At 33.4% G+C, this 20,222-nt stretch overlaps 1 protein-coding gene across 2 annotated transcripts; it reads right to left on the bottom strand.

The window, feature by feature from the left end:
* Positions 1 to 11,411: 11,411 nt before the first annotated feature.
* Positions 11,412 to 17,982, bottom strand: LOC126794735 (uncharacterized). 2 transcript variants are annotated; one of them, XM_050521507.1, is made up of 8 exons: positions 17,767 to 17,914; positions 16,665 to 16,814; positions 15,966 to 16,098; positions 12,615 to 12,700; positions 12,437 to 12,515; positions 12,236 to 12,345; positions 12,015 to 12,079; positions 11,412 to 11,796 (listed from the first exon to the last, which is right to left on the bottom strand). In XM_050521507.1, exons 3-8 carry the CDS (start codon positions 16,030 to 16,032, stop codon positions 11,703 to 11,705), a joined length of 501 nt encoding a protein of 166 aa, XP_050377464.1. In that variant the 5' UTR covers positions 16,033 to 16,098; positions 16,665 to 16,814; positions 17,767 to 17,914; the 3' UTR covers positions 11,412 to 11,702. The 2 variants fall into 2 exon arrangements, with proteins under 2 accessions (XP_050377464.1, XP_050377463.1); XM_050521506.1 differs by lacking the exon at positions 16,665 to 16,814 and having other exon boundaries at positions 17,767 to 17,982.
* Between the last annotated feature and the right edge of the window lie 2,240 nt (positions 17,983 to 20,222).

The raw sequence follows: 20,222 nt of genomic DNA, 5'->3' as shown, positions 1-20,222 counted from the left end.
GTAGAATCATATTACTCAATCACTAAGAACCATTCATGTACAAAATAGGAGCATCTTTTATCATATTCTCTATCTTGGCTTATTCGCTATTTTGGAGAGCACTGAAGTTTCATTATTCTCCTCAAGAACGTCGAAGCACTGAAGTTTCATTATTCTCCTCAAGAACGTCGAAGCACTTGAGCTTTGCCCGAAGGATGTTTGGGCTATTCCCCGAAATATTCACTAAGTTTAAATTAAAATCCCCTATTTTTTTACCCGAACTCCGCGGGTAAGAGTAAGGAGGAGTGATTCTTTCCACATGTAGTTTTGCAGTTGAGACTTGAGATTTTGAATGAATTAACGAGGTTTGTTTGTTTTTATCTCGTTCACGTTGCTAAATCCAATTCGGTTCAAGGTGCTGCAGAAGAATTTGCCGAAGGGGTGGAACAAGCTTTAGTTGTTCATTAATTTTAGTAGTTGCACTTGCACAAGACTCCCAAAGTGACTCTCCATTTTACTTGTAAATAAACATTAGGCGACAACCCGCATAAAAATTGCATAATTTGTCACCTAATTAATTTTCTATGAGAAAGTTGGCGTTATTACATAAACATTACTGATAATGAGAAGATATTGTAATCTAATTGACATTTTGCGAAGAGTCAAATGTCGCATAATGTCATATGCGTAGTAACTGTTTGTTTCACACAAATGCATATTTTATCCAACAAATTAGTTGTCACACATTATTTTACCATATTTGTGAACATTCTATCGTTCTTGCTATTTTCTCTTTGTGGTGTAAATGGATTGACTTTGAATAAACTTGAATTATGTTTTACGCATTCAATCATAAAGTATTTGAGCCTTATTTTGTTTGTGAGAAATCCAAATATTAATACACATTATTCCATATCTTAGCCATAGTCCTTAAAATAAACTCATTTTTCTGTCACTTCATGACAATTGGACTCCTAAATTATACTTAATTAGAGATCATATCATCTCCAATATTATACGAGTTATCTAAAATATTAACTGTTAAAGTGGTCAGTATTTACAAGTAGTTAATCCCTCCCTAGCTACTCACTTTCTCCAAGATAGTATTATACTTACAATACTATCAAAGATGTTATCATAGTTTTTGTCGTTTGGTTAAAATCTTTATATATATTATCTGATCTCAAACTCCAACTAGTTCAGTAGCTGAAAATGAATTTACCATATATACCAAACCAAAGCTATCATATAGTCGTATGCCATAATATTATATTAGTGTTCTGAGAGCAAGTCAATAAGAAGGAAAAGCAAAACACGACTCATATCTTATATATTATCAATTGAGAGCACATATTCAAGTCACTTGACATAAAATATGGATCTGGAGAGATCTCAAAAAAAAAAACAGAAAAATCAGACATAAAACATATAGATGATGCAAAACTGATAGTCAATAAAGAACTAGCTGGATGAACATGACATGTAATTAGATTAAGAATAAAGAAAACTAATTAGATAAGTAGTTTAAGGGGTTCTAGCTTGTTTTTGGGTGGGAGCTAGGTTTGGCTTTAAATAAGAATCTGGAAGACAGGGTTGAACATAGTTACTGCAATTCCCACTAGTTCCGGTGTTATATTTTTAAAAGATGGAGTAAGATTCAACCTCAGCTACCCAGGAATAATAGGAGAAAAGAAAGACGTTCGGTCGACGGCAGAACAGTTGGTCAACGACCGATGTCACATTGTTGGATTCGTCCAAGATAGATCCCTTCTTAACTAAGTGTTATTTTTTGGGGGTTTCATTAATGACTAGTTTGATTAGGGTTTGGACCAAAGTTCTCAAACAATGGAACCATGAAAAATTAATGCAATAACATTCTCAAACCATGCATATGAAAGATCGATGCAAATTTTTTTCTAGCACGCATACTAACTTGGAATATAATTCATCACGATTGTAATTCAATAGGAATAAGAGACGAAATGAATTTAGATGTGGAGATTTTAATTGTATTGAACTGTTTACTTATAATATGAGATTAGAACATAAACAATATTAATTACGATTGATGTTATTTACTTACAATCAGAATTAGAATTAAAAATTAATTTAATTACTGAAATACCCCTATATATCTATAAATTCACTTATTTCCTCTACTTATCAATAATGCTATTGTGCTAAACCAATTTTTACCAACAGAATGACATACAAATGTCACTTTACGAAAACATTTTGGCAAAATTGTCAAAATATACCATAAATTTGGCTGAAAATTGTTAATTTGCACCATGAACTTGCATTTGAGTCAATTTACCTCATAAATTTGGTAAAAATTACCGATTTGCACCTCATCCATTAAATTTAACTGTTTATATCCAATTTTACGTCACATGTCATGCACATGAGGGGTAATGTTGTCATTTTTTATTTATATTTTTCTTTAAAACAAATAAAATATTCTTTTAAAGGAGGATTATTTTTTTATCAAATTATTTATTTAGATCTTTTTTATACATACTTAACCATACTTCAAATTATATATCCAACATACCCACCCATTCAAATATAGTGTGTTGTGTATATATATATATATATATATATATATTTATATGTACACATTTATTTTTAATATTCAATGTATTTATTTATATTTTCTAATATCTTTTAACATACTATATCATGTAAAATAATAAGTATATAAATCAATAACATATTTTCAAAAAAATAAAAAAACATAGTAGCAAGTGTTCCTCTTAAGTAATTTTATTAATTTATTTCATTATTAAATATGAATAAATATATAATTACAACATTGTCCCTCAAATGCATGACATGTGACTTAAAATTGGATGTAAAATATTAAATTTAACGGATGTGGTGAAAATGAGTAATTTTTACCAAGTTTATGAGGTAAATTGACTCAAATGCAAGTTCAGGGTGCAAAATGACAATTATGGCTAGGGGTGGGTACGGGACGGGATTGGACGGGACGGGGCTCATCCCACGTCCCGTCCCACTCTTTTGAATCGGGACGGGACGAGGGTTTTTAATAATGCATCCCACTCAGGACTAATCCCGGTTGGGACGGGACGGGACATATCCCACCTTTCTATGAAGTTAAATAAAAACATATATTTTTACTTTTTCATTAACAAAGTAACATTCAATAATGAATTTTTAACAAAAAAATGCATATTATGTTCAAAATATTATAATATACTATTATTATTTGAGTTGATATAATTTTGGAGTTAATAAAAACATAAATTAGTTTCATTTTGATACAAATATATAAGAATTTTTAAGTTTTCATTAAAAGTGGGACGGGACGGGACGAAGTGGGATAGAAATTATTCGTCTCACGTCTCATCCCACTATTATGAAACGGGACGAAATCGGGACAGGACGAACGTTTTTAGACCTCCGTCTCATCCCATCCCGTCCCTATGAATTTCAGGACGAGATCGGGATGAGATCGAGATTTCTGTTTTTTATGCCCACCCCTAATTATGGCCAAGTTTGGGGTGCAAATTGACATTTTTGCCAATTTATTTTCCTTTAACACCCAATAAGAACTAAATTTCACTTATCGATAATAAATTATGTAAATAAAACAAAAAAAATTGGAGAATATTATTGTCACGCCCCCAAATCCGAGACCACTATTATATGGAAATATGGTTCCCGAATTAGAGGTGTGACCTTAAAACTAATAAAATTTTCTCAATAAAAATGATAGAAATATATGTCTAAATAATACTTTTATTAGAAAATATAATCAGAGTTATTTTACAATACAACGGATTTAGAAATACTGAAATTTAGCAAAGATACATGAGTCTCGCATTTATTGTCTTGATATAATAATTGAAGAAAAACTATCATTTTATTTAGTAGATTCATCACATTCCCCAAGCATCTACTCATTACTTGAAAATAAGATTGTGTAGCATCATGAGTAACACAGACTCAGTAAGTACATAATACATTCTTATAATAATTTGGCTAATGAGAAATTCAAATATGAACAACCAAGTAAAATGTACCAAGAACCAGGTGTATTTGGTCACACGAATTCTTCTTTATGCATATAGATATACATATCAGCATCAATATATTCAATCAATTGTGTGAATTTTCAAGAAAACTGGTAATTAATTACAAAGTCATATGTTAGGGTTCATATTTACCCAAAACACGGATAAATCTCAGCATACCGAGGACATCACCAAAGTATGTATACTCAAGGTCAATTCTCCTATGAGTATAATAGTGCACTATCTGTAGGGACTAGGGCCCAAGGCTAACTCACAAATCACAAAACAATTTTACCAGCAATTCACTTAAGCACGGGGTATTACTAATCATCCGTCTTCACACCTCCAACTCAATAACGTCAATAGAATATCACAAAGTTTAGTAATTAAGACAATATTTAAATGCTAAAAAAATATATAATCTTACACCAATATATAAATACTTATCAATAATTCAATGTATGCATGAAATAAACAAGTTAATAGACTTGAAAGTAAATGTTCAAATAAAGTAAATGTACTTTAAATTAAAAGTAATTAGATAATATTAGTTAGTAGTCAAAGGATTAGTAGTCATTTCTCCCATAATAAGGAAAGTCTTTGTCCAATGTAGCAATTTTCATTCAACTAATAGTGTCAAAGTCCGTCAACTTTCTGTATCGATAACTCAATCAATAAACGTCTAAATTAGGCAAATGAGAAGTCTATATTCAAGGATTTTTCGTAAGGAATACAATAGGATAAGTCATACAATCCAGTTCAAAGTCATTGAGTCCAAAAAGTTAAAACACAGTAGAAGTGCAGAAACTGATCATCAAGTTATCATCTTAGATGTCTACATATTCTATTTGTAACAAATTTTTATCATTTCTTCTGAAACTTTTCAGATTAAAATTAGAGGTCTTATACTTTAATTTAATATAAAGTTTGTGGAAAATGGTTAAGAAATGAGTGAGATATGAGTTTTTAAAGTTGTGAGTGCTACAAAAGATTTTTAGTGAGTTTATTAACTCTAATTTTGATTAGTCATAACTTCTACATTTCTAAACATTTTTAAGTGATTCAAAAGCCTAAATTGAAGCATTTTCATGAGAAATTTAATGCTATTGTTACCTTGGAGAAACTCAGATATTATAAAATACGAAAATATAATTCTTACCAAAACATGGTATTTTTCATTTTATCTTTAGCTATGCACTTTGATAAATCTTAAAAGACAAAAGATTATAAGGATGTAAGATGTACTTACCTTGAAGATTTTGATGTGGATCCAAAGTTGGATTACTTTAGTAAAAGAGAAACTTGTTTAAGAGAGAAAGAGTGGACGCTAGAATTTTAGCTTGAGAAACATTAGATGGTTTAATTTTCTATCAACTAAGGGAACTCTAGACTTGCATAATTTATAATTTTGAAGTGTGAAGAAAACTTGAGGCAACTCAAAACTATAAATAGGCCAAGAAGGAACACAAAAGTTCAATTCTCACATACCCTTCTCAATAATTAATGTTGAGTGATGACCTAACTAGTTAGTATAGTTGTTGGCAAAGAAAAAAATAGTGTGATGGGGTAAAACAGAAAAATAAATCAGTTAGGTTCAAAACATATTAGCATAAGGATTATATATATATGTTGATATAACAAACACATTTATATGTGTTATTATGAAAAGTAAATGAATTTAGTATATTCCTTTCATAAGGTTTTCAATATATTTGCACTATCCAACACTAATATAATGTATAAAAGATAATACTATTAGTATTAGTCTTAAACTCGATTACAAAGTATCGAGTATACGCAAGAATATGAGCTAACGTATTCAAATCGTGGTATAATACTTGCAAAAAGAAATTTTCTATCTTTGAAAGTATGAACCTTATCATCATTGGTTTTTAAAGAGAAATATTAGAAGAAAATTTGAATTAATCCCTAAGTTAATATAATCTTAGTGTACTAAATAGTAAATACTAAATTTCGGGGTATTACAATTATTAGAGAAAAAGAATAACTAACCTTAAATACTCCCGTATAATATATGTGGTTGTTTATTTGTAGGTTTTAACAATAGTATATATATATATATATATTTTGAGTTGGACAATTTAGAAATATTCTTAATTAAATTAGGGTAGTTTAGATAACAAAAATTGATATTCAAACTGATTGAAGAATTGATTTTGACACCCACCTCTCCCCTTGTGTATTAAACTCATAACTTTTGCATAAATCGATTCTTGATGAGTAGTTGAGATCCACATTCATTATAATTCTCATATGTATTAATAAACGACGAAATTCTTTAATCTCGTAATCAATTTCTCTATTCTCAATTTCATTCCACTTTAGTAAACGTGACATTCACATTTTGAATTATAATATGATATTATAATAGGGATTAAAAAAAGTTGTACCGTACAAGTACAAAGAGAGACAATGAAAATGAAATTTCAATCCCAACGTACTCAATCAACTGTGGAACCAAAACGCACTCAATTATTCAATTATAGAACTGTCAAAAATTTCTCGATGAAATGCTAAACTTAAACATTACGTGATAAATTTCTCGATGAAATGCTCAACTTAAACATTACGTGATACCCGTGATTGATGATGCACGACCCTCCTTTAGGGCTTAAATTAACGACTAATTTCAAAAGAAGTAAAAACATCATATATGAGCCAATCTCAAACTAGATAGAAGTGAAACTGTGATAGAACCAAGCAATGACTACTATGGCATTCTGCACAACCTCGACTATGTCCTTTGGTTTGGGATAAAAATTTATCAATATGTCTTCATACATTTTAACTTTTAACCCATAGTTGGGTTGCAAGTTATTATGCAATTCATGTCATATATCTAAGGATTGATGTAGCTAGACTTTGGTACGGTTGTGAGATATATACCCCTCATCGTTTGTCTAGTTTTGATCAGTCTACCTGATTAGTAATTGTCTTTGGTTACATTCTATGTTTGGTTTTGTGCCGCACTAGTTCAAGCCTCTACAAAACATGTTCTATTACCTAAGTTGCACGGACACGTCCTTTAGGTGTCGTATCACGTGTCTGACACGGATACGGACACGTGCAAATATGTGGAAATACGCTAGGACACGCGTATTTAGTTTACATACAGATCAGACACGCGAGTGTCCTTTCAAGAGACGCAATTAGTTAAGACACGAGGGGTTAGTTTTGTCAATTACTTTTACAGAATCGGTGGAGATCTGTCTCTCTCCAAGAGATCGATATCTTTCTCTGATCTTCTCTTCGGTTGTGTGTAGTCTACCAGAGTTCACAAATCTCTCTCTCAAGCAAAAAAGCAACCGGGCGGGTTGGAGATTTGGCATCAGAATCTACTCGTCTTCTTCTTCTTCTTTGACAGAGCTTAGAACTGTTATAAATTTGTGAACTTAATTGTCAGAAGAATTGACGTTTTGGGTTTAATTGAATTGGGTTGTGGCATGAGTTTAATTGAACTCTAGTTATGGGTTGTAGAAATTAGTTCATACGCAGAGACGGATCCAGGATTTAAGAATAGGGTGTGCTAAGTTTGGGCGAAGGCCAAAATTTTTTTAAGGACTTCGTAGTAGAGCAATGATAATTTCAACATGGAAATGATAGCTTACACCTATTGGAACAAGATAGAAGACTGAGATTCAAGTGAATTATCATATGTACTTTGTGTTGATAAAGAAACCTAGAAAAAACATACCAAGTAAACCCAAAAAACTAATATAAGAAATAGATATAAATCAATCGATATATACATGAGATTACTTAATCAATGGGATTAAAGATGAGTGATTAGAGTTTTAGAGAGATAAAGAACTGTAGAGGACTGAGAGGAGAGAGAGTGGAGTCGTGGAGTGGTGGATGAGAGAAAGAGTCTCGACTTTCAGCCTTTTTTTTCTTATTCTCTAACATGTAAAATTTGGGTTTCCTTTGAAAAAATGGGGTGGGCTGCAGCAAACCCCAGCCCACCTCTGCATCCGTGCCTGTTCATACAAGATTACAGGGTTGAACTGGTGTTTAACTGTTTAAGTACCCATGGACGTTTTGAGTTGTGAGAGAAGAGAATGCTATGGGGACTTGATAAATTTGGAGTTTGAGTTCTTTGAGTTTTGGGATCAAGCAATTTTGTTCCCTACTATGACTTTGAATGATAGTGACTTAGTTCCTCAACATATATGAATGCGATGATTGCATAAAAATCCTAAAATGTTGCCCACCAAGTGTTTGATGAAATGCTTATGAGACTTTTTTCTTTGAATTTCTGTTTTTTTCTTCTCATCTTTTGCAGAATTGCAGTACTTCACTCATTCAAGTTCTTGGTCACCAAGTTTTGAGTGCTCGAAGTTGTTCATTGTTCTTCGATCATTCATAATTACATTCATATAACTGACACATTGGAAGCTATGTGTGTCAATGAGTATACACAACATTGTGTACATATTTACACTCTTGAAATGCTGCAGATCATGCTAAACAATTACTGTATTTGCTAAATGGTGAATGGTGAAGGTTGGTTCCAGAAGGAACCTTAGAAAGGATTCAGAGTAGTTGTTATTTTGGGATAACATGTAACTTTCTATTAAACTTCTATTTGAAATTTGATGTTCTAATTTAAGAAATTATATATAGCATGTAAACTATATTTTTTTTCTAATCAGGTATATATATTTAAAATAATATTTAATTAACGTGTCCGTCACGTGTCCGTGTCTGAAAAAAAATTTATTTGTCATGTCCACGTATCAAATCGTGTCTAATACGGACACTTGTGTCCGTGTCCGTGCTTCTTAGTCTATTACCTTCTTTGTGCTAAGTCCACTGTCATGTATGTGACACTCTAAATTTACCTATACGACTCTTGATTACAAATTATTTAAATTTTGTCTTCTCTTTTGTGAGTTACGGTCATCAAATTTTGTCGAGTCTTGATCACTCAGTCAGTTAATCTACCTTAACAACTCTCATTGTCTTTGACTGTATACTATTTTGGTTATCTGGTGCCAAATCTCTAACCCCGATATAACATGTTTGTGGTAAATGGACGGTATTGTCATCGTAAGATTCTAATTTTACCAATATGAGCTGCTCTTTATCACAAAAGCTCACATCATAATTCCCTGCCATCCAAGTGTGTAGCAGCCGTAGCTACACACGGGTTACGAACCCACTTTAAATTATTAAAATTTTATCTTTTTAGTTAAATTTTAGTGTAAAAAATTAAATTTTTAAATATTAACTTACATTAAATTTCAATATATAGCCCATAAATAATCATAATATTTTTTTCTAGTCTAATCCATTATAAAATTCTAGCTCGGCCCTTGGTGCAATCAATTAAATATATCATTCCACCAAAAATGTGATCGATTGCTACAACTACTTCTGGTATGACTCACCATCCCAACATAATAGTTAACAACTCTCAAAGATACATACGATCCGGAAAACCATAAGAACCAAACCTACGAGTGATTAGTGAAATATATATACAAATTAATGGAAAACAAAACAAATTCAATGATTTTAATTAAATTAAGGTGCTTATACATACAATATATATGTTAATGTGGAGTGATCGGGAAGGATATGATGGATTTAGTGCATCGATTTTAGGAGGGAAAAGAAATAAGAGGTGTGATTCTGTGATGGGCAGAAAGTTGACTTAAGATCAGCCATGTTGTTACGTGTCGTCAAGGATCGGCAGTGCAACCACCACTCAAAACCCACTTTGAGAATCTTGAAATCGATCGAACCACCTACGTTTTTCAATTTTCTTTTTCTTACAACAAATTGAAAGTTTGAACATGTATAATGTCTAGTCATGCTCATACTACGTACCTAGAAAAGACCACACATTTTTGGATTTTATTGTTCTTGGAAAATAAAATCTTGTCTCTGGAATATGAATTTTTACTAGAATTAAATTTTTACTCAAAACTGTTTGGTCTGGCGACACCAATTTGTCATCTTTTAAATAAGAGCTCATGATGAAGTGTTTCGTCAACCCTAACAATGCGATTTCGCTACATTACATTCAGATGTACTGCATATAGATTACGTAGTTTCGAGAGTGACAAATCCTTGAGGTTAACTAAGTAACAAGAAAGGGTGACAAATTGGGTTTTCCATTAGGCTTCCAATTTTAACTAAAAAATAGTCAGCAGACGTCGACGGTTTAACGACATGATAATAGGTTTTTCACCAAGAAAAAGAAGAATTCAAAACCATACGTCAACTGCTGGACAAGAAAAGATTACCAACAACAAATGGGGGAGTCCAGATTCCAATCGATGTGTTTTGTTTAAATTTTGATGAGAGTGAGAGGTTTGATTTTTCTGGGTTGACGGCAATTTTTTTTTCACTGATTTGTCTTTGTTCTTTTTTTTTTTTGAGGGGGGGGGGGACCTTCCAGTATCAAAAGGCTCAATTTGTCCAAAGCTACACTGTAGTAACGACGAAAATTTCAAAGGCAAAGAAAAGAAAAAGAAAAGAAATCTCAAACTTCTTTAGTTTGAAATCAAAAGGTCAATACCATTTCAAACACTTGATGTACCGATACATCAAATAGACTACGTAATAGTTTGATATCGAAGTAAGATAGCTCGATACATAGACAGCCTAATTTGAGATCAAGTCATATTAGTCTGCTTCATGTATTGATACATCGACGCACCGTAGAATGTTCATCAAGAAAACACACTGTAGCTATGAGTATATAATAACAATAGACAATATGTGCAGAGACCTTTCAATGATTATGGCGATTGCCATTGCCGTCTACTACAGGCTAAAATTAATAGACGGACCCAACCAAATCTTGGTCCCATATAGATTATTTGAGGCCTTTTCACTATAACAAACAAGAAATGGGACTTGTCAAGCAACACATTTCTTCATGATTCATAGCCTTTATTTTGAAGCAGCTATAGTGATCCTGCAACTCTATGTGGTACATGACCACACGTTCTTCTGGTAAAACTAATCTCTAGTCTGTAGACCTATCAACCGGTAGGCCTCCCCATTTTGGCAAACAACTGTTTCACGTCTAAGACTGAGCACTAGATACAGAGCTTTCAAGTAGACCTTAAACACAGACGATTTCTACATATTTCTGGTGACTCTTGTGGCTAAGCCAAGTATGATGTCAATGGGGCAAGAGACACCATCGTATTTTGTTGCAACGCTTGCAACCCTGTATCTAAGTTTAAGGTTCCGATCGACCAGTTTTCTACCAACATAGCACAGGAAAATGCAAAGGTGATTCTGACTATGTCATGAAGGGACTAGTGGCCAATGTGCCACTGCTACATTATGCATCCAGCATATCTGGAGTCAACTTTAGGATATCTCCAACAATCTATACACAGAATATTTCATAGAGGTCTATAGCAGCTAAATGTTATTTCCAAAAAATGGATCCAACCTCTTCAGTCATCTACAGAAGATATTTCCACTTTGAATTTGTATATACAATGTTGTTACTGCTGTTAGTTTACCAGTGGAGTAAGTAAACAGAGAGGCTTCTAACCTTACAATCTATCCAGAAACACTATAGAGCATAAAAGAACATACTTGCACATGTTCGTGGTTTGATACATAAACTTCAATACTGTGGGTGGACAAACACGGCAATCATATAGATGAGATTCCAAGTGGTCTATACCAGGCTCAAATCTGACCTGTTCGTATGTCCCCATCAAGACGTTCTGCATTAAGGGTCCCTGGAAGCTCTCTAAAATCTTCATTGAAAATCGAATATGCACTGCATAATAAATCAACAGTATAAGAAACAAATAAATTAAATGAGCAGTTGACATTGTTCACTTAAATATTTATGGATCCTATATCTATTGAAACGTAAAATAATGCAAAAGGAACCTCATATATGTGACAGACACAAAAGATATTACAGAGATTACATAAACACACAACATAAAAGAGGGGAACAGATTAATGGAATGAGGGAAATAGAGTACATACCTGACATCACCAGGCTTCCGCTGTCCTAGATTCAAAAGAATGATACCAAAACCGGTGCCAAGTATCTGAACATACACCAGTGACAAACAGCGGCTCAATAATAAGACATTAAAAGAATCCCTTAGTGGCAGGCATTCAGTTCAAGTTTAGGAGTCTCTGTAGTGAATACAAAGAGGTGCAGCACTGATAAACAATAGCAACTAAAAGAAAAGAGAACTTACATATAAAGGGCCAATGTCCCATCTATGGGCCACAGGTGCCAATACAAACCACATGATGATAATTACCCACATCTTCAAACTGAGAGAGAAAATGGCCATCAAGAGAATATCTATATATGAAAACATAAGAGGTTAAGTCAGTAACGTGGACTTTTGCTGCTTAGTTTTACACACTGTTCAATTTGATGCCTAGTTGCCTACCAGGAAGCTTCAACTTATCATGTAGAACAGCGTAAACTCTCCTCTTCCACCGGCTTGATGATTGGGGAAGCTGAAACTTCTAAAAAATAAATATCAAGGAAAGACTATCAAATACCATACTTGGACATGGCATTAACTCTTTTCGGTTGGATAACTACTAATTAAATTTGATTAGTACCAGATCATCTTCATCGTCGTCATCCTCTAATCCATCCCTAAGATGCTTAGCTGGTGGCTTTGGTTTGACAGCAACAATAAGAGAATCTAGCAAAGAACAAAATATGATGATAAATTCACTGCTATTACTACTGAGCCAAAACCGGAGTCTTGACCAAGAAATTGATGCCTCTTCATTGGCCTACACAATTCGACACCTATTGACAAACTGTTGCGAATAATAACCGTGGTTCCAGAGGAAAAAGGGAGGTCACTATAAATATGAATATATATATATATCAGGTGCGGACGACCGCGCGGTGTGGACGTTCCGATTCCGGCGACGGCAGGCCGCAACGGCCTGGCGGACCAGCAGCCGCATTCTCCACCTCCCGGCGATCCCGTTTGATGCAGCGGAACTAACCCGTTGGAATCCACCAACGGCAGCTTTGAATCCACAAGACTAGGGTTTCTCGAATCCACGAGAAGTTCTGGAATCCACAAGGATAATTGAGAAAACTCAAAAGTTTATTGATATAAAAGTTGACCAAAAAATACAAAGGAAAATGATCCTTATATATGCATCAATAACTTAAACAAAATCAAAGTCATAATCTAACATTGAAACCTAAAGAATCCAAATTAAAAAGGAAACAAAGAAACTTAAATAATAGAGTTTTAAAAAGAAAATAAAACTAGCCAAAATACTAAAAGCCGAATCGGAACAGTAAAACGTCATTATTTGGCTTAAATCTGACGAGACTCACTAAAATAAGTCTTATAGATCTCATCGTTCCCATTCCAGAAAGGTATTATGCGTCTCAAATGGACATTCTGGCCAAAATATGCTGAAATCTAATTCACAAATTAAAATCTGCAATTTCCTACGAGCAAGCTGAAAAATCTAAAATATCATCTTCTTAAATATTTCAGCAACTAAATACTTTAGAACGCGCGAATTACCTATCTTCAAATCATTCTTCTTAATTGCTCGCCGCTTCTTTGCTTTTATATTTTTCTGATTTAATTTACCTCATCTTTGTCCTGTATTAGTCTTTTTCACTTAAAAAGAACTCGACCTCGAGTTCCTCTTAAATAAAGAACAAGAATATGTAGATAACAATCTCCATAATAAATTAGACAACTGAACATATGGCTTGTAGACACGATCATTATCAAACTCTGAAGGCACCACCATGAAGCCAACTCCAAAGACAAGTTTGTCAAACGCATCTTGAACAAATTCTTCTTGCATCCCAAAATTACAATGTTGAATAACCTCTTTTGAATAATTAAACTGAGGTTGCAAATTTTCTTCAACAGTAATAACCATGTCAACAAATGAAATTTCTTCTCTTACCTGTTCATTGATAAATTCAGATGGAGTGTCTTCCATTAAAAATTCATGGACAAAATCTTGGGAGGCTTCCTCAACTGTAATATATTCCTCTTTTTCCTCAAGAAAATTATTATTCACAGTAGGCAAACTGAACTCCTCAAGCTTTATTTTCTTCTCTCACCTTAGAAGGGTACTTCCTAATTGAAAAATCTCTTGATAGAAACTTTTCTTTAAGAAGACATTTCATTTTTCTCCAAGTTCTAACATGATTTTTATCTTGCATCTTTCTGGCCTTTTTGTAATCCATCCCGCCAATCAGCGGCAGTGCCCTTGAGATGGGAAGCAACCATCTTGACCTTATAATTTGGAACCATTCTAATCTCAAAGAATGTTTCAACCTCATCTAGCCAATTCAGAAAATTCTCCTCGTGCATGTGACCGAAAAACTGGCAAAAACTTGTCATGCTTCTAAAATTTTGACTCAAAATATTCTTTCGCCCATTTAATCCTCATTCCTTGTCTCTGCTATGGTTGTTATTCTGTTCTTCCAACAACTCACGAATTTCTTTGAGCTGATTAGGTAAAACAGTCATTGATGTAGAAAAATATGTAGTAACATCTGACTGCTATGGTAACCAGATTGTTACCATGTTGTTCGTCACCCATAGATAATCAAATTAGATAAAAGAGACAGGTTAGACCTGCTCTGATACCACTTGATGCAGCGGAACTAACCCGTTGGAATCCACCAATGGCAGCCTTGAATCCACAAGACTAGGGTTTCTCGAACCCACAAGAAATTCTGTAATCCATCAGGATAATTGAGAAAACTCAAAAATTTATTGATATAAAAGTTATCCCAATACAAAGAAAGATGACGTTTATATATGCATCAATAACCTAAACAAAATCAAAGTCATAATCTAACATTGTAACCTAAAGAATCCAAATTAAAAAAGAAACAAAGAAACTTAAATAATAGAGTTTTAAAAGGAAAATAAAACTAGCCTAAATACTAAAAGCCGAATCGGAACAGTGAAACATCATTATTTGGCTTAAATCTGACGGGACTCACTAAAATGAGTCTTATAGATCTCATCGTTCTCATTTCAGAAAGGTATTATGCGTCACAAATGGACATTCTGGCCAAAATATGCTGAAATCTGATTCACAAATTAAAATATGCAATTTCGTACGAGCAACCCGAAAAATCTAAAAGATAATTTTCTTAAATATTCCAACAACTAGTTGCCTTAGAGCGCGTGAATTACCTATTTTCAAATAATTTTTCTTAATTGCTTGCCGCTTCCTTGCCTTATATTTTTCTGATTTAATTTACCCCATCCTTGTCCTGCATCACCGTCTGTGTCGGCCGGAGCTCTATCGACGACCCACGGCGGCCGAAATCTGCAAAAATCAAGTTTCTGGACATATTCCGACAATTTCTCGATTCCGGCCGCCGTGGGTCGCCGATGGTGCTCCGACCGGCACAGATGAGTCTGCGGGAAGGTGGGGAGTGCTGTTGTCGTGGTCTGCCCCACCGTTGCGGCATGCGGTCACCGAAATCATTATATAAATGTATATATATTTTCAAGTGATACAATCCTCAATCCTTATTAAAACCCAAGACCTATTTAACTTTTTTTCCCCAAAATCTGTAATATGTACTTCCTCTGAGAAGTAAAAATAGGGGAGCAATGAAAGGGAGTAACTGGAGGTAATTTACTATTATGTTCCAAGCAAGCTGGAACTTGGCGTCTTAAAGGAATCCAGGAAGTACTGCACATATAATTATCGGACCCAAGTATTAAAGTAAGTTAAAAATTGTCAGTAGTTTCATAAAAGTAAAATGGACTGAAGCCACCACAAAATCCATCTAGACGTCTAACAGAGCAGGACAAAACTACTGTGAAACTCTGAGGGATTTCCACAACCAATAGAGGCAACAAAATCTTATATTGATTTTTGAGAAAAATAGTGGTTAAATGAAATAAATTGAAATCAAGAGAGTAACAAGACAATGAAGACCAGTACCGCCATCCTTGAGTTGGAGATTCACATCCTGCCCGCTTTTGCTGTCATGCAAGACATTGCCTCGCATAATAAGCCTCAACTTCTCTAATGGTAACTGATAATTTTCAGCTATCAATTTTCTCAAGTCAAGCACCTATTAAAGACAAAGCAACCAGATTATTATGGTATGCACTATGCAATGACACACCCCTTTATATTTGGGACAGATTTGACATGTATTGTCCAAATAACTACATGCAAAGAAATAACAATAAACAGTAAACCCTTAATAAGCATTAAAATTCTGACAATAGCTCCCTCACACATTACAGCACTGCTACAGATCTTTCAAAAAACATGAGAGAATAAGTCGAAACCCCAGATTACACACAAAAACTCGATAGTGTGTTGAAAGAAATAAAACTGAGGCATTATATGTTTATTGATAGAAACATAAGAAACTAACCTTATCCATTGAAAACAGGATACAAGAACTCACAAACACACAAACCCAAGTAACAGACCTAACATTAAAAAGACAACATTAAATGGAAAAAAAAATCCAAAATTGAACCACAGAACCACCCACTAAGTTTTCTATCCTGGAAATAATAAGAATGAGTAATATCATACTGAGACTGCCTATCAGTTTGCTTATATATAGAATAACTACATATACAATACATAACACATTGAAATAATTCATACTTTAGCAAGTACCTGCTGAGATAGATTATTGGAATAAGGAAAGGAAACTCGAGCAGGTCACTAAAGTCAAAACAGAGACTTGACTCACTTGATACTGGTCATATAAAAAAAGAGCATATCTTGTAACATAGCTCATCCATTGCGTCAACTAAATTTAAGAACCTGCATTAAGTTTTGAGCCCTCAGACCTCATATGTAACAAGTCAAAGACAGCGAAGCTTCATTGAAAGCCATTCAACATTTGAGAACACCACCAGAGCATCACCAATAATAGTAACAATGACAATGACAATGGAGGCTTAAAATAAGAAGAAGAAGAAGAAGAAGAAGAAGCAGCAGCAGCAGGCATTGGTGATAGTCATAGTGGTGTAACAAATGGAGGCTTAAAATAAATACAAAACACTGCCTCAAAGAATGAGTTTCCATCATTGGGCATATAAAAGAAGAAATTGTCTATAAGAAACCATCAGATGTAGCACCTGATGGGGCCAATTTGAGTTGCCACAAACACATAGCAAAACTCACGCACAATGTTCTGACCTAGACCTAACTGACCAACACTTTCTGTTGTGAAATATTCAAACCACCAAAGAAGACAGGAAACTGCGGTAGGCAAGCTCAATGGTTCAACTCAACAGATAACAGGCATTATCCCATTGTACACACAAACATTCACCCAGAGCAAGAGAGCTCAGCCTCATTGTAAGGAATAACCCACATCCTTGTGGTCCCTAAGGTTTCGTATCACATCAATAAATTCTTATACACCCTTCTCAATTCTTAATCTTTTCCACACTGAAGTTCTCCGGGCCGGTTTATGTCTCATTACATCAGATCCAATTCACTATCTTAATGCTACCTGGTAACACTAGAGGGTACAACTTAAGCAAACAAACCCAGCATTGGCTATGTCTACACTAATTGAGACAATGTCTGAATCTCCAGACTTAGTCATTGACTCATTGTTTCAAAGTACGCAACTTTCCCCAACAAAGGCTTCAAGTAATTAACAATTTCAATCAATTTACACATGAAACACAAAACCCAATTCAAATTTAGCAATCAAAGCATCTGGGTCATCATCAAAAGCATTCATATATATGAACAAACGTACTCTGATGGAAGAGGAGACTTGGAGACGAGAAGGGCGAGCTGGACCGATGGTGCGTACAAGGATCTCAACCTTGGTGTGATGCTCTACGATCTCAGCCATACCATATCAAATAATCAATCACCACCAGAATTGGTTCTTTGAGTTTTTTTTATATGAATGGGTTTTCTTGAGTTGCTGCACAGGATTTAGGGTGGGTTTTGGTCGCCGGGTTTTCGTTGTGGGTGTCTGGGTATTAAACCGTGTGTCACATTGTCACGTTTTTATGCCATCAGAAATAGAGCTTCTATTTATATCTCCCTAAACAACACTTAGCCCAAATTTGTTTTGATTTTTCAACGGGTAAATTCCTCCTATGGTACCTGATGTTTGGCTACTTGGACAATTTGGTACCTGATGTATGAAAGCGGACAATTTGGTACCTAAAGTTCTTAAATTTAGGCCATTTTGGTACTTATGTCAATTTTGACCATATTTTTAGGGTTATTTCCGTCATCTTATCTCAACTTTACTTCATTTTTTTATAATACCTCTAAATTGCCTCTAAGTTATCACTAAAAATTTGATAACTCATCCACTTAGTATCTATGATGATTTACGTATATAAGTTTTCATAATGTAGCTATCAATCTAAATGAATTTTAATTATAAGTAATAAAAAATTTTGATAAAAATTACAATTGCATAAAGGCAATTTATTTCCTTTGCAGAAAATAATTAGGATACAATAAGTATATTAAGAAAAAAATTATTTTCGGTATATGCGAAGTAGATGCTAAGTGGAGTAGATATATCAATTTAATTATCTCCAAAGAGAGGCAATTATAGGAAGAAATGAAGAAAAATGTGAATTTAATGAGTTTAGGACTAGAATGACGGAAATAACCCTGAAAATATGGTCAAAATTGATAGAGGTACCAAAATGGCCTAAATTTGAGAACTTTAGGTATCAAATTGTCCGCTTTCATACATTAGGTACCAAATTGTCCAAGTAGCTAAACATCAAGTACCATAGGAGGAATTTACCATTTTTTCAACTCATATGAAATTACCAAAAAAACATATAAGAGTGAAAAAAAAGAAAAAAAAATTCTCAACCTGTCTATTTTTAAATAGTGAATATAAATGATTTTTCCCTTTCTCGTCAATCTTTTATTTATGTATTTATTTCAGAAAGACCTTAATTCAGAATAATAAATTGAATAAGATGATTTAATTATTTTCATTTTTTATTTTTAAAAAATACAATAAATAACATTATTAATATTCATGTATCAATTGAAAATCTACATAGAATTTTCGATAAATTTCGGTTAGGATATGAGAGAAAAAAAATTGTTTAATACGTATGAATCTTTCGTGTTGATTTGACTATTTGGTGAGTTTCAAATCAATAAATGAAAAAAAAACAATATTATTAGTTATGAAAATAAATTTGACAAGATAGATTATATAATTAATAAGAATTTTTTCAATTGTTTATAATAATTGAATAAAAGTATAATTAGAAAGATATTAATGGATAGTAAATTGATTTGATATCTGATAATGATATATTGATTATGGACATTTTCAGAAATATAGGGAGGTCTAAACAACATTTTAAGTATTTGTAAAAGTAAAATAAAGATCTATTAAGTAAGGAGGTCCAAATAACATTTTTGAAGGTATGAATAGAAGCTCTTTTTTAGAAAGCTTCAAATACAATCATTCTGAAAAAGAAAAAGGAAAAAGGAAAGCTTCTATACAAGTGCCTTTTAATCTCCAACCTTCTACCCTAATTGGCCCTCTAGAATTTCTTCGAGAGGGAAGTTAATCCGACTAGTGTGTGTAAAAATGCACAGAGAGTTGAGGACTTAAAGGTTGCAAATAATGCGATTGTGAGCTAGATATTCAAATAGATTCAACTATTGATCATCCATCCGCTTGCCAAATATATTTAGATCTGGAGTTGAAAAATTGGTCATTTTTTGAGAAACCAGATACATTGAGATCAACTTCACATCTGGTTTGAGCCTACAATGCACATACAAAATAAGATACATCTAGATCTTAAATTCCTATACCAAGACCTAATAAACGTGTTAAATGTAAAGCTGGATTAACCAGAAAATAATAGTAATAAATTATCACCAAATGAAAAAACAAGTCATCGAATCAAATCTCATCGGACTCTTAGTTGACCAATAGCCTTGAAAACCAAATCGGATGCCAACATGAGTCTTCTCTAAGAAATCACCATTGGTTCAAAACAAGAACATCGCTACAAAGTCTAGATACAAACCTCCATGGTAACAACCGAATACTGTTGAGCAACTCTCTTGTTACTTCTTTTCTCTTTATTTCAAAAAACTTATTTTCACTGATTATTTTGTCCTTTTGAGAATTTTTTGACCGACTACTTACACCGACAATGAGGCACTAAACTCTCATTTATACATTCTCAAACAAGTGAAAAA

This window comes from Argentina anserina, chromosome 5 (genome assembly GCF_933775445.1).
Source record: "Argentina anserina chromosome 5, drPotAnse1.1, whole genome shotgun sequence".
NCBI classification, from domain to species: domain Eukaryota; kingdom Viridiplantae; phylum Streptophyta; class Magnoliopsida; order Rosales; family Rosaceae; genus Argentina; species Argentina anserina.
This window is presented reverse-complemented; position numbering and strand designations above follow the sequence as displayed.

Bases quoted from the DNA above. Each gene is read 5' to 3' on its own strand.
- LOC126794735 (XM_050521506.1), bottom strand. From the start codon at position 17,865: ATGGCTGAGATCGTAGAGCATCACACCAAGGTTGAGATCCTTGTACGC. The intron at 16,099-17,766 runs GTACGTTTGTTC...TGTCTTTAATAG, and splicing joins AAGTCTCCTCTTCCATCAGA to GTGCTTGACTTGAGAAAATT. The intron at 12,346-12,436 runs GTAGGCAACTAG...TTTCATATATAG, and splicing joins TGATAAGTTGAAGCTTCCTG to ATATTCTCTTGATGGCCATT.